Source organism: Emys orbicularis, chromosome 7 (genome assembly GCF_028017835.1).
Source record: "Emys orbicularis isolate rEmyOrb1 chromosome 7, rEmyOrb1.hap1, whole genome shotgun sequence".
In the NCBI taxonomy this organism is placed as follows: domain Eukaryota; kingdom Metazoa; phylum Chordata; order Testudines; family Emydidae; genus Emys; species Emys orbicularis.
This window is the reverse complement of record NC_088689.1, coordinates 66,180,685-66,195,364: the sequence shown is the minus strand read 5'-3', so window position 1 is coordinate 66,195,364 and position 14,680 is coordinate 66,180,685. Positions and strand designations below refer to the sequence as shown.

At 41.9% G+C, this 14,680-nt stretch overlaps 1 protein-coding gene across 1 annotated transcript; it reads right to left on the bottom strand.

Annotated features, from left to right (window-relative positions):
* Positions 1-8,314: 8,314 nt before the first annotated feature.
* Positions 8,315-14,395, bottom strand: LOC135881463 (dual specificity protein phosphatase 13B-like). The gene is made up of 3 exons (XM_065408125.1): positions 14,244-14,395; positions 10,979-11,199; positions 8,315-8,541 (listed from the first exon to the last, which is right to left on the bottom strand). The coding sequence occupies exons 1-3, from the start codon at positions 14,393-14,395 to the stop codon at positions 8,315-8,317; spliced, it is 600 nt and encodes a 199-aa protein (XP_065264197.1).
* Between the last annotated feature and the right edge of the window lie 285 nt (positions 14,396-14,680).

Below are 14,680 nucleotides of genomic sequence, written 5' to 3'. Positions count from 1 at the left end.
CTAAGGTGTAACAGCTATACATATGTATAAATAGATATATCAATATCTTAAATGGAACAAAGTTGATAAAAGATGTATTTAATTTCCAACTAAAGCATACAATCATCACTTGATTTGGATTGTTTTTAAACTGGGGAAAATATTGGAATGAGAAAGGAAAGTCAATTATCTCATTCGTCAATATATGCTAGAGGTAGAGTTGTAGCACAGCCTCGTTTGGGGACTTCATGTAGATCCATAGGTCAACAGTGATATTCAGACCAACTTAATTTGCTCACAGGACAAAGGATCGCCTTTTTTGGCTGTGTGGTTGTGTATCTTTGTGGTGAATAAAATAAGGAAGAATTTGAACCTCCCTGGTCAAATTGCCCTTGTCCCCCGGCTAGTACTCTGTAGTGTGAGCATTGGGGATGAACTGAAGTCTTGCAGAGAATCTACAGCCAGGATTAGAGTAGTGTGAATCTTTCATAATGAATCCCAAAGCCACATGAAATCTCCAGGAGACAGACAATGGAACATTAGGGATTTCCTTAACAGTCTGAATCTTGGACCTGATTTGCCCCCCCCCCTCCAAAAAAAAAAAAGCATTTTTAGACAAGCTTGGGTTAATGTTATGATATCTAGAACAAACTACTGCTGGATGGGAAACAACTTTCCTGACCCACAAGAGTTTTCAAGATATCAAAAAACTTTCCAGGACCAAATCAGAAGAAGTCAAAATCTTGAACATTTTTGTAAATGGATAATCCAAAAACTTAAGTGGGCCAACTGACACTTTTCATTTCAATAACCCGTAAAAATTACATTTTGATTGAGCCTTTTTTATTTTAACTTTTTTTTACTATAAATAATTAAAATTTCTGAACAAAAAGCTATTTTAAACTAGCAAATGAAAATTTTCTTTTAAAAAAATGTCAACACAGGATATTCTAACAGTTTCAAACTTCTCTTTTCAATTTTTTTTCCAAATCAGGAGATTCATTGAAACTGACCCTTTCTAAACAAAAACTGTTTGCCGGACAAATCAACGTTTTCTGATGAAAAAATGTTGTGTCTGAAAATTCTGGACTAGCTCTAGACCAACTCATAGGAAACTCAGTGGCTTAAGACCCCCGAACTACATGAAAATTGGCAGTTTTGGCTGTGTTTTGTTCTGAGTTTGGGGGCTACTTTTTTTTCTTTCGTATGGCTGGTGTAGAGCAGCAACTACAATTTCACCTGAAGTTGATCAAGCCAAATGGCTACATCAGGAGTAGCAGAATTTTTTGCAGTGACACCTCCTTCATATTTATAAATTGGGCAGTATGTTCGACGATCTGTCGTGGGGAACACACTCAGACACTGGGGAGTCCTTGATTTTCCATTTGAGCATTAGATATCTGAATCTACTATGGTTGGTTTGAATTCAGTTCAGAGTTGACCAAGATGACCGTGGAAGGTCAAACCCAGGAACCTTCTGTGTGGGATCTGGCACGAGGTGCTTATTTTTTAAGTCTTGCTTAGCCCAATCTGCTTTCCAAGCCTCCTTCTGATCATACCCTGATTGCATGAGGCTAAATGAATGTTCCCACAAAGGCTTGCAGGACTTAAGATGTTGCAGGGGGGCATTGTAAGGTCTTGGTGAATAGGAAGACATCTGTTTTCCTGGATTTGCTGAGCTTCGCGGAATGTTGCAGCAGTTCGGCATATTGGTGGGGGAGCAATGTTAGATAGGACAGGTAGCCATAGTGTTGGAGTCGACTTAAGGGTTCCCGTGATGCACCAGATCACTCTATTCAGCTCGGTATTCACAAATTGTGTGTGGCTGCATCTGCTCCATACTGGTTCACAGTGTTCAGCTACTGAATATACAAGTGCTTTTGCAGATGTTCTCAGAACTAATGCTGGTGCACCCCAGGTTGTACCTGCTAGTTTCTGGATTATGCTGGCTCTTGTTTTTATCTTTGCAGCTACCTTCTCAAAATGATCATGGAAGAAGAGGGTGCGGTCGAGTTTCACTCCAAGATATGTTGGAGTGTAATCGTGTTGCGCATTTTTACCACAGAAAGCTACTTTCAGTGTGTTTTTGGCACTCCTATTATCAAGATGAAATGTGCTTACTATTGTTTTTCCAGGATTTGGTTTGAGCCTCCATTTCCGGAAATATTGTTCCATATTTTGGAGGTCCTAAGTTAATGCTTTCTCAATGTCATGGAGGTTTGATGCTTGGATTGTCATGGCAAGATCATCTGCATATCCAAATTTTCGTGATTTAGTTGGAGGCATGTCACTTATGTAAATATTTAAAAGGGTTGGCGCAAGTACAGAGCCTTGTGGTAGCCCATTGTTTGATATGGGGTGAGCTGATCTTATTACCCAGGTACATCCATAGGCATCTGTTACTCAGCATGGTCCACAGCAGGTGAAGTGTTTGGTAGCAAGGTATAATTTTAGCAAGTTTCAGCATGGGGCCCTTAATCCATACAGTATCATATGCAGATGACAGGTCAAAAAATACTGCGCCAGTCTTTAGGTTTTTTTTATAGCCAGCCTCAATGTGAGTTGTGAGTGCCAGAACTTGGTCACAACAACTACGTTTTGGCTGGAAGCCTGCCTGTTCGACAGGGATAATTGGCTCAGTAAAAGGGCATATTCTTTTGAGGATGATACGTTCAAGAAGTTTATAGGTTGTACATAGTAGAGAAATTGGCCTATAGCTTGGGGCTACTAGGAAGATGAAACTCAGCAAATGTGGGTCTCTCACAAACTGACACCAGAAAACAAAATGATTGTATGGACCCCTGAGAACTAAACCACTGGGCATCAGACAAGCTCTGTGCACAGTCCTTTTGCCCGCAGGTGAGAGTGCTCATCAATGAAACTATAGAGATGCTTTAGAAAGACAGCATGACATATCTTGGTCTCAGATACAATTTGCCCTGAAGTTGATGAGAGTTGTGCATGTGTATCTGAGGGCAGAATATAGCCTGTAGAATGGAAAACAGATGTAATGTGAGCAACTTTCATGCTAGACTATGATGGTCTGAATTGTTTCCATTATTTCGGGTTAAGTAATTCCCCACTATCCAACTCTAAAGTGCAGGCACTGCTGCCTTTATAGGCCCCAGGGAGAGGAAGCAAACTAGTCTTTCATTCTTTCCCCAACCTTACTGCTCATATTTTGCTTTCAGTGAATAACTCTTCAAATCCTTAATAATATTTCATTCCGATAAAAGATATTTACTGGGGGGAAGGGGTGTTGTGGCAGTGGTAAGGCTGTGTTTATTATTGTAGAAACAGCACATGACTAGCTTCACAGTAAGGAGAGCACTGCAAATCTATCAGAGCAACAGCATGTTTTCCACCTGTTGAGGCAGAGATCACAATACAACAGATGCACATAATAATTACCTGCACCTCAAAGGCAGCTCCAGGTCCTGCAACTTCTGCTCCCTGCCTAGCAGACAGCAGGAGAATGGAATCACAAAACAGGGGCATTGAGTAAGTAGAGTGGATATTGCTCCTGAAAGAAAGGAGAGCAGCCACACACAAGAGAAACCTTAAGGTGGAAGATGTGAAAGAAAGATCAGAGACAGCATGAAGCTAAGAGAAGAGGGGAGGAGTGTAGCATTGGAGCCTCAGCAGCCAGCTCTATTTTTAAAGGGACAATCATGTTTTTTACACACACGTTTTAAAGACTGCCCTTTTTACTTTAATAACCTCATAGATTATTAAAAACAGAAACAAACATGCTCTACAAATCTGTTAGGACCCATTTTCCTCTCTGCGATTGCCCCATGATGACTGGTCAGGTTGGGTGTGTGGCCTCCATGGAAAAAGCCACAGGAGCAGAAGGTGAGGACTGAGGCCAAAGCTATCCACAACAAGACCCAGTTCCTCTTTGCCTGCTGTGGCCCCTGGCAGTCGGGCTGCATTGGACTGTGCTACCAGGCACTCCCTCATCTGTGGGTGCCCTGGGAAACCTGGTGGGGGTAAAGGGAGGGGTAACATAAAGGTAAAACAGCTTCAGGTTCTAAGAGTAAATTGCATGGAGCTAGAAGGGGAATGATTTGTATCGCCCTGGTTCTGCCCTTGGCTTAGTCTCCTCCTCCTACCCCTGTGTGGACTGCATGGAGAGAGCTCTGCAAGGCCTGAGTGGCGCAGGGTGGCCAATACCACAGACGTGATAGAGTTCCCTTCTACATGAAGGGGGTAGATTTCTATATAAAGGAGCCTGCCATGCACAGATTGGGAGCAAGAGGGATGATCTTCCCCCATGATTTTATCTTGACAGAAGCAGATGATGAGCCCTGTGTGCTGAGTTGGAGTTTTCCTTTAAATTCTTACATAGTGAGGACCATGCTATAAATACTTAGATAAACAGTGTCTCCTTAGCCCTGGGATAGCTCTGTGTATTATTTCCCATGCAGACAGTAATGTCTGCTGGTCCATATTTAGCAGGAATTAATTTAAATGAATTTCTTAGGTCTGTGCTCTTTGCTCTCAGAGATTGACCGATTGCACGTTCCTACTCATTGCCTTCCCAGCCCTATAGTATGCATTGCCTCAATAATTGCAATTTACACGGGATTGTCATTGCAAAAATCACATTTCTTACATTCTGCTTTGGTTTTAAGTAACCCCTAAGATCACTATAATTGAAAGGAGTTACCAAAAAAAAATCTTTCTCTATTTTTTCAGTTTGCTTCGTGCATTTGACAGCATTTGTGTATAATCAGTTTCATGTTTTCCCTGTATATTAGTCAATTATTGAAAAGACTCTTATAAACATCAACAGGGGATCAGGAAAACCTTACAAAATGTTGTGAAGTACGTTATTATAGAATATACTCTTTAAATTAGGAATGCCCTGTCTGGACTGGAATTAAAAGCAACATTGTTTTAATTGTCCTTTTCAATGCAAGTTGCTTCTCCTGATAGTCCAACTGGAGAAAGCAATCTAAAGCTTCACAAATGTTTCAGTTTTTGAGAACGACAATGCAGATCATAACATGGCGTAGAGCTGCAGTTGTTCCACCACTCACATAGTTGCCTATGATTAATTTCGTGCTGCCCAGTGCATGTATTAAGTTTAGTGTTATTGGTTTGTAAACAAGCTTAAAAGTACTTGCCTTTAAGTTGCAGCTCCTTCACTGTGCTGTTTTGGATTAATTTTGTTTAAATGATGCCGTTTAGCTTCTTCCTAAGATGTTAGTTACGCAGCAGATTTCCAGACTGCCTGCTACTTTCACGTGTATTCAACTTCTATTTTTAATGAGTTAATTATAAACCTAAAGCATCATCCAGTAAAGGGCAGCTGAGACAACAACAGACAGAAACTGAGATCTAAATGGGATCAGATTCTCGGCTGGTGCAAATTGGTGTAGCTCTGCTAATGTCAATGGAGCTACACTGATTTACACCACCTAAGAATCTGAGCTCCTTGTGCTGTTGAGTAAACCTATCAATTGAAAGCGCCATAAAATATCCCATCCACCTAGGATTTTTTCAAAGAATCCTAAATAAAAATAGCAATAAAGCGTTCAATGCAGGGAATTTCCTGAGGATTAATGACCAGATGGAATTAATAGCCAGAGGTGCAGACTGGGCCAATCTGTTCCTCCTAGCTGCTCATTAATCCTGGGACAGGACCTCTACCTCAACATGGAGTAAAACACATCTCGCATAGGGAATACAAGTTATTAATTTATTATTTTTCTCTGTGTTTGATGTGCAACAAATTTGTCCCAATCTGGTTGTATCATTGCTTGCTATATATATATATATATATATATATATATATATATATATATATATATATATATATATATATATATGAGAGAGAGAGAGAATAAGTGTTTACAGCTTATTACTGTACAAAGGAGGAGTTTATGTTAAGAATTTCAGGGTGGAGACAGAGAGCTTTCCTAATGATCTGAGATGTGGTAATTCTGGCTCTAATGGAACACATTCAGCATGGTGTGCTGATTTGCTTTCTTGAAAGGGTGATGGGAAAACTTGTGGATTGTATGTAGGATTTTAAATGTGCTGTGTACATATTACCCAGGGTTTAGTTTGCTGGGTTCCTCAGCTCAGCCTCAGGTTTATACTGCCATCTACTGGTGAGAGGGGATCATAGCTCCTAGCATGTTTTCTCATCCTGCTCCCACAGAGAATACTTATTGCAGAAACAGTCCGCAAATCCTTGGGTTGGAATTTGCTATTAGAGAGACGGTGCAAACACCATTCTAGTGATTCCCCCCCCCCCCCCCGAACCAATCAGCAATTCTGGGAAAATGCACTAGAGTTTCTTCCATGGAAACGAATGAACAGCACTATAGTAAACCATCACAGCTGTAGTATCAATGACACTTTAAAGTCCATATAGAATTTTTCCATCATAACAATGAATAACCACAGCAGCTCTGACACACCCATATGTCTGTCACGCCAACCAGCTCCTTTGGAATTGTGGGTTAATTTTAATGGTATTAAAATATTGGTTCTCTCCTCTTTACAATTCATCTGTTGTACTGTTGTGTAAACATGCAACAATAAAGATATTAAATGTTGTACACAAATTAATCTCCTTAGGTTTTGGTGCTTGGTCATGTCCTGTGCAAATGGCAAATATTGCTATTCAGCAAATTCCTTCAGGGTTCAATGGCAGTGTTCTCCTGGGCGGAAAACATTGCCTGAAGGGCTCAGTCCTCCCTCCACTGAAGTCAACGAGAGCTTTGCTGTAGACTTTAATGGTAACAGGATCATGCTTGAGTACTCAAAGATGTCTGGTCTACTTCAAAGTTCCATGTTCATTTGGTAGGCTAAGGCAGATGGGATCTGCTGGTAATTGGAGAAAATCCTGTAATTGTGGATAGTTCTGCACTTGACTGCCTGGGAGGCTGAAATCTGTCTTATGGACAGCACAGGGAGGGGCAATGCATGCTTTTTCATGCTGCCCTACTCATCTGCCTCTGCCCTGTTCCTGAGCAACCAGCTCAGGGTAGTCTGGTATCCATACCTATTCATTCCTGAAACTGGCAGCAAGGATGGGCACATCAGTGGCAGTTCTGAAGCTGGCTTTGTGATGGGGACACCTGTCTACTGGGGATGGGACTGGGACGGCAAGATTCATTTCACATAATTACAAGCCAGCATAGAGCCATCAGATGACAGTGACTGTGGGTCACTGCTACACTGGCCCAGACTTGCTCCAGTGACCTAGAGATAAAAGGTGCTGCACCTATTAGCACTCCCCTTAACAATCCAGTGCCCCACTGGCTTCTCTTTGTGTTTTCTCATTGCAGATGGGCAAATACTACAAAACATGATCTTTCTGTGAACGTAGTCTTGATTTTGAGAGGGGAAACTGTAAATAAATAAAAATTAAAGTTGCAAAGTTGGATCATCTTTTCAGATCTAATGAAAGACCCTTGATTCTCGATGGCTTTGAGTTTTGCCTTACACACACACACACACACACACACACACACACACACACACACACACACACACACACACACACACACACACACCTCTACCTCTGCTGCCAATGCAATAGTTTTAGACCCTCAGCTGTGAGACCATTTCCAAGCCGCCTCCTTCATGACAGCATAATCATTTTCTACAGCAACTGCTTGACTTTTGGTGGGGAGCAGCCAGAGCAGATGAAAATCCATTCAAGTTAAGATCTTTTCATGAAAATCCCCTACTGATGAAGACCCAGGGGGAGGAATATGGAAAACAGACGGGAATTGTTTCTTAAGAGAGTGGCTTCAACATTTCCCAGCTGTTCTATATTTAAAGAGCCTCCATGGCCCAGCCAAGGGGCTCAGACTGCTGCACAAATTGTTATAACCTATAACAAACAGATGCCAACATTAAAACCTCAAAACATTAACAATCTTAAACATATATTGCACCATGGGAGCCCTGATTGGGGCCTGTAGGCACACTGAAGTACAAATAATATAATAACAAAGCACTTTTCACCCCCAAAGAATCCTAACACTTCACAGACTAATATAAATGTCATGCATCACTGAAATGCAGCCACCTCTGGGGTGGAGCTTGGCAGCTGCTTAACAGTTTACAGCTATTTCTCACAACAGTTGAGGGCAGTGAGTGAAGAATACCAAAGCCAATTGAGCTGCAGGTAGAATTTAGATAGGCTTTATACAATGTAAAGATAATAAAGTCAAATAAGCATTTACATATAGAATATGTGTTACGCTGCATTTTCAGTTTACGCCCTTGGTTTGGAAAACATAATTCATTTTAAAAGAGATCCAGAAAATACTGATGGTGTTGCATCCACTTTCTGTGCAGTTCTGTATTATGGTTCTTTGCTGGCAGATTCTCTAACTCCTTTCCTCTTTTCATTTAATTTGATGTCCAGGTCTCGGAGCTGGCTCAGGAATCCTGTATTTGGGCAGATCTCTCTGTGAGAATTCACCATTTTTAAAGCCTCCACAAGCGTCATGTTTTCATGGATCATTAAAAAAGCGAGCACTAAAGATGCAGAGCGGCTTATCCCCATGGCACAGTAAACGAACACTTTACCTGCAAATAAATGAGACAACATGTGCCCAGTGGGCTTTAGAACTTGCAAGGTAAGAAAGACCCAGACGGGTCAAAACAGCCAGAATCAATAAATACAATAAATAGCCAGATTTTCCCTGATTGTTAACGCATCCTGAGGTGCTGTTGGTTTGGGACACTGAAGCTCTCTGATCATCCATATATGAGTAACAGCAATAGGTATACTACTAAACGTATGCCGGAAGGGAGTGGGATCTAGATCTTACAGCAAGAGCTTGGCCATCAGGAGTCCTTGATGATAATCTTGGTTCTGCTATGGACTCACTATGACTGGAGATAGTTGAAAAATGGTGTTTTTCTTCTATGATAAATTTTGGATAAAATTTGAATGCTGAAATGTTTTGGCCAGAAACAGAAATATTTTGCCCCCAAAATAAAATATTTCAATTTGGAAAGGCTACCAAAGCATCTCAGGGGGGTTGTAGTTTAAATGCCTTGTACTCCCATTTCTCCCTGGTTGGACTACATCTCCCATCATGGTCACCCATCTTGGAGAAGAGAGGTGGTGCATCATGGGAGTCCCTGGCCATGTTGCATCATGGGAGATATAGTCCAGCTGGAAGCATGACCTACAGAGGACAATGGGGACACGAAGAAACCAAATTACAACTTCCATTTCCAAATCAAAATATTTTGTTTTCAGGTATTTGTTTTTTTGACAAAAAATTGAAACTTTCTGCAGAAGGTGGATGCTTTTTGTGAAAAAAGTTGTTTTCCATGAAAACAATTTTATCAGAAAATTTTCAACCGGCCGTAATGGTGACCTTCAGCAAGTTACATTGATATGCAGAACAATTATATATCATCTGGCTGTAAAATGTGTATGTTACCTACTGTACATCAACAATTGTGAAGTGAGGCTTAACTACTGAATATTTTAAAAGCGTTCCAGTGAGAAGTGCAGTGTTATCACCGTTATTTTTTTCTGTAACCCAAGTGCTGAACTCTTCCCACATCTGTGGTTTCCACACTGGTCTTAAAGGAAGTATCCTCTTGATAGGTGATTTTGACCTCCATGTTATCCTTGCCTGGCACCTTGTTAGGCAAAACCATCAGGAGGTTGGTAATGGGATATGAAACTTTTAAACTTGGAAGTACCTCAAATCTCACAATAAAAGTCTCTGACTTCATTTTGTAGGCCAAGTGGTTCAGATGTTCCTCAAACCAAGGCAATTAGACATAGAAAAAAGATTTATAATCCAGCAGGTTTAGTCTATAGCTTTCTCCAGAATAGCTTTAATTATCTCAAATCAGGGGAGAGTCCATCAATTTCTGTGGGAGACTATTCCACAGACTAATAGCTCTCAGGACAAGAAGTTTTTCCTAATACTGCTTAACCTTTTTCTCTCTTACTGTCACCTCATTACTCCTAGGTTGTACTCTAAGGCAATTTCACTCCTCTTAGGGTTTGCAAGCTTCATGCACTTGTAGGATTCTATCATGTCCACTCTCCTAGCTATTGTTCAGCCAAACTATTTATTAATCTTTCCTCGCAAGTCAAACCCTCCTGTCCCTTTATGTATTTTGTTGCTCTGCTCTGAAACTCCTCTGATAATCTTCCTGGTATTGAGGTGCCTCAGAACTGAACACAGTAATCTAGGTATGACCTCACCAGAGGTATACAGAGGAGGACTTTCTTTTCCCATGGTGCTTTGGGGCCCTTAGCCAAGCTATTAAAGATCAGACCCCCTGGCTCATGATTGAAATTTGTGCCCCCAACGGTTGCTGCAAACAAAAACACTTTAACTCTTCCTCTCTTGAAATGGGGGAAAGATGAAAAATATTGCACTCCACAGAACATAAAATGTTAACACCTTAGTTGTTATTGGGATTATGAAATGTTATTTCCAAGCATCAGTCAGGCGCAAACCTCTATTTCCCCCTTTGTTGCTACACCAGGTGGTTTCTTTTTTCTAATTATACTTACACTTAGAGAGCACGTTACCTTTCCGAAGTACTGTATGAACATGAACCCTTGCAGCACCTTTGCAAGGGGGTAAATGACTATTCTCCCCATTTTACTTGTGGAGAATCTGAGATGCAAAGCAGTTGATGGCCCAGACCTGTGAGGCGCTGAGGAGGAAGTGGAGGGTGATCAGTACATCCTAGGATAAGATCCTCATTGACTAGTTGCCAAAGACCACACAGCCAGTCAGGATCAGAGGGAACAACTAGACCTAAAAGTTCCTAGCAACTAGGCCATGATGCTGATAGTGATTTGAAAGAATCCCAGTGACTTCAGTGGGCATTGGATCAAGCCCTCCATCCTTGGCTCAGTCCACTAGTTCATGTTGCCTCTCTGGCTTAATTGACTGAAATAGTCTGAATTAGAGCAATAGGTTCCATTCAGCAAAGCATTTACGCACATGCTCCCCATAATATCAAACACCTTTCTTACCTCCTGGTGTGTGTAAGGCTTTGTGTATGAAATTAGCCGCATCATAGAAAAAGATACTTAAATCAAAGGAAGGGTCATCGAACGCTTCTACTCCGTGGTACGCTACTTGCAGATCTTTGTAATATCTGGCTCCTGTGTTGATACTGTATGGCCCATCTGCTGCATTAAGGATGTGAGTAATATTGAGATTTTGAAGAGTTGCTTTACTTCTAGCAGCCCAGCTGTTGAAAGATGATGAAGGTTTCACTGAGATCATTGCTGACTTTCTGCATTCAAATAGCGCCGTTTAATGTGAGTGCCCACTCACCCTGGGGAAGAATGCAAGCACTGCAGCTCGCTTTACAGGGCAGTGAATGGCTAACAGACAACTGTGTTAGTCCATAGTGCCTTGGTCTTAGAGAGATGGCTACTGAAGAATGTGAGATGGTATTGTAACCACCACTTGGAGTTTGCCCGCTGCTGGATCACCGGACTGAGCCGCTAGGGCAGTGGGTCTTTAATTTGACTGCGCCCCCTTCTTTGTGTCTGTAGTAGTTTACACCCTCCTTCCCACCACACAAGTACATATATTGATTTAAAAAAAACCAACATGCAACTCTCACTGAATATTAAAAACAGTAAGGCATTGATTCAAACTGTAATGGTCGATGCTTACAATTAAATGCTTACAATTAAATGACAGCAAACCGATTAAGGTACAGGTGGCAACGACTTTGTATAATGCTATACAAGCTTAACAGAAATCCATCAAAATGCACAGCGCCATCTAGAGTCAAATGCACAGCGCCATCTGAGGACCTGATATGTCTGGAGGAAACAGCTTTTCTAGTTACACATTGCTGTGGATAAAATGTGTGCAGTAAGTTTTCTTTTTCCTAAAGCTTCTCACCCTCCCCCACAAATACATTCCATGCCCCCCCAGGGAGTCCCACCCCCCAGTTTGAGAGCCTCTCCCCTAGGGGGTGCTACCAAAAGGACTACAACTAAAGCAACTACCAGAGCCCTTTGACACCATTTCCCAGCACGCATGGAGTCAGGGGTGGGGACAGAAAGAACTAGAAATTACTGGTGAGGCTAATACGGAGGCAGTCCACTGGACCAGTGACAAGCCAGGGCTGCACGCCCCCAGCCGGGGACAGCCTGACTCCACACAGATAGGTTTAATTTCAGTTTTGAGTTTGGAAAGTGGGAAAGAAACAGCACAGCGCCCACTGCCCCCAAAGCAAGTGTTTGCTCTGCTGTGAGATCTAGCTGCATGGATTGGGCCGTTCCAGCACCCAGCCAGAGAGAGATACGACCTGGCGCCAGCTACTGAGAGCCAGCCAAGACCCCCCCCCCCCCGGATTCTAGACCATGGAAACAGCAAGCCTGGTATGAGTCCAGAGAAGATCCTGGCCCAGCCAGGCATGAAGAATTAAAGTAAGCTGACTTCTATCTAAACCTGCCCATATCACAGTGCTGCAACACTCCTTCTCAGGATTCAACCTCAGGATGCCATGTGCCTGGGAAGATGCCAGGATGGGAGCTGGAGGTTGGGATAAATTGTGAGTGTTGGGAGGTGAGGGATTTGTTTGTTTATTAATGTTTAGTACTTATTAGTTAACCTTAACCCTTTCCTTCCCTCAATTCTATTTTCCTGTTCCAGTAAAGCCCCCCTTTGTTATGCTGCTCTTTTAGGTGTGTTCTTCCTTTTCTGGGGTTTCTGTTTATGTACTTCATTGTCCCTCATGTACTGGGCTTCACAGTCCTTGCCAGCTAGTTGTATTGATTTTTCTCAAAGGGAAGCACCCCTGTGCATGGGGCAGTGAGGAGTCACCTCGGGTAGAGGCACCACACGCCAGAAAATACCCAGGACCCAACCTGTGCAAGGAGAAGGAAGAACCAGCTCCTAATATTGATGATGGCAAGCAGCATGGAGAGAGAAGGGAGAAGGTTTGAGCCACACTTCAGGGAAGGGGCTACATGAGTATAGACCAGCCTGTGAGATACCAGTTGTTCAGGTAACTCCTTCCTTGTAGTTAATCACTGGGAATGTTGTTCAGTGGTTAGAGCAAAGGATAGTAGTTAGGATTCTCCTTTGACTGTCCACACCGATCCCACTTCTGGTACGCATGTGCCCCATGAAGTGGGCTCCATGTGAACAAAACATCTCAAAGCCCTGCAGTTATTGAAAATAGCCATTCTTTCTTGGGTTCCATTCCTGTTTCTGACACTGACTCACTGTGTGACCTTGAACAAGTCATTTCCTCTCTGCAGGCCTCCCTGATTTCCCATCTGTAAAATGGGGATAAAGTTATTGCACAAGGAAGTGGTGATGTTTGTATGATGTTTTTAAAGCACTTTAAGATCCTCGGATGAAAAGCGATTTAGACAAATAGACAGAAGTGTCTGTCTGGTGATTGATACAGAGAGGCAAAGTAGCTCAGCAATGTGTCTTTTGCCACAAGTACAAAGTAATTGTGCAATATGTTTTGATATTTAGTTATAAGCTGGTAAAAGAAATTCTGTGTTTGCATCTGTGGGGCCCCCCTACCATATAATTATGGGTCTTTGTCCTCTCTTCATTCTGACTCCTGAGGCTGAACCTCTTGTACCTCAGTTACCTGTCTGTAAAATGGGCATAATAATACTTCCTTTCTCACCCATTGTCCGTCTTATTTAGAGAATAAGGTCTTAAGGGCAGGGACTCTCTCTTAGCATGTATATGTACAGTGCTTAGCACAATGAGATAGCGATCTCAGTTGGGGCCTTCTAGGTACTATTATATACAGAGGGGAATAGACACTTTTTTTTTATTTGGAGTACCTAGAGTTAAAAGATAATAAAATAAGAGCTGTTGAATATCACTTGGAGTAGCTTTGTGCCATAACTAAATGAGTCCACTTCTAATACAGTGAGATAAATGAGCTTGTGTTTTAAACTGTTTCCTTTATAAATGCAAACCCTAAATATTTGGAGGAGATAAAGCCCCCCAAGACCCAGTTGTCAATGTCCATGATAAAAATAATAAATAAGTTTATCTTGCTAAAATCCATTGTGATCCATGGAATGTAGAAAGCACAGCTCAGGCAGACTAGGAGTAAGTTATACGTGTACATGTCAAGCTTTTCATGACATCCAAACCACTTGAGGCTGACTGTCATGGTGTTTGGCTTTGGAACCCTGTGATGTGAGCATAGCTTTACATCTCACTGTTAACCACCTTTACACCCCTCCATCTCTCTCTAGTGTGCTAGTAACAACATAATATACAATATCCTCTTACACGTCTCCCAGGAATAGGTTTGGCCAGACTTGATCCAAATGATTGTCAGACCCTCCTCTGAACCAGAACAGCTTCTGAAGGTCAGATAGTGCTGGTGTTTCATATGGTGCCTGGCTGCTGGTTTCAGAGGAATAGCTCTTGGTGTGAAGCATGCCTGCTCTTCTGTTTCACGCACTCAGGTGGTATCGCAAAGAGCCTTTCTGAAATAAACCAAGAGAAGCTTTTCATACATAACTAACCTTCTCTGTAAATTAGTCCTGTTCTTTGCCCTCCAAATAATATTGCATTTTTATTAGACGTGTGTATAGTTGAGCCTGAAGGTGTTGCTAAAGGCAGCCAGCCATGAGGGTTGCCTCTGCACTGTCACTATACAGGTATGGAATTTGTCCCTCAGGAAAGCAGCATCATATAGTAATTTCTTGTCAAATCATGCTGCG

Excerpts from the sequence above, each read along its gene's own strand:
- LOC135881463 (XM_065408125.1), bottom strand. The coding sequence starts at position 14,395 with ATGCTTCACACCAAGAGCTATTCCTCTGAAACCAGCAGCCAGGCACCA. Across the intron at positions 11,200-14,243 it reads AACCTATTCCTGGGAGACGT|CTGGGCTGCTAGAAGTAAAG; the intron begins GTAAGAGGATAT and ends ATCTTTCAACAG. Across the intron at positions 8,542-10,978 it reads AGCCTTACACACACCAGGAG|GTAAAGTGTTCGTTTACTGT; the intron begins GTAAGAAAGGTG and ends ATTTATTTGCAG.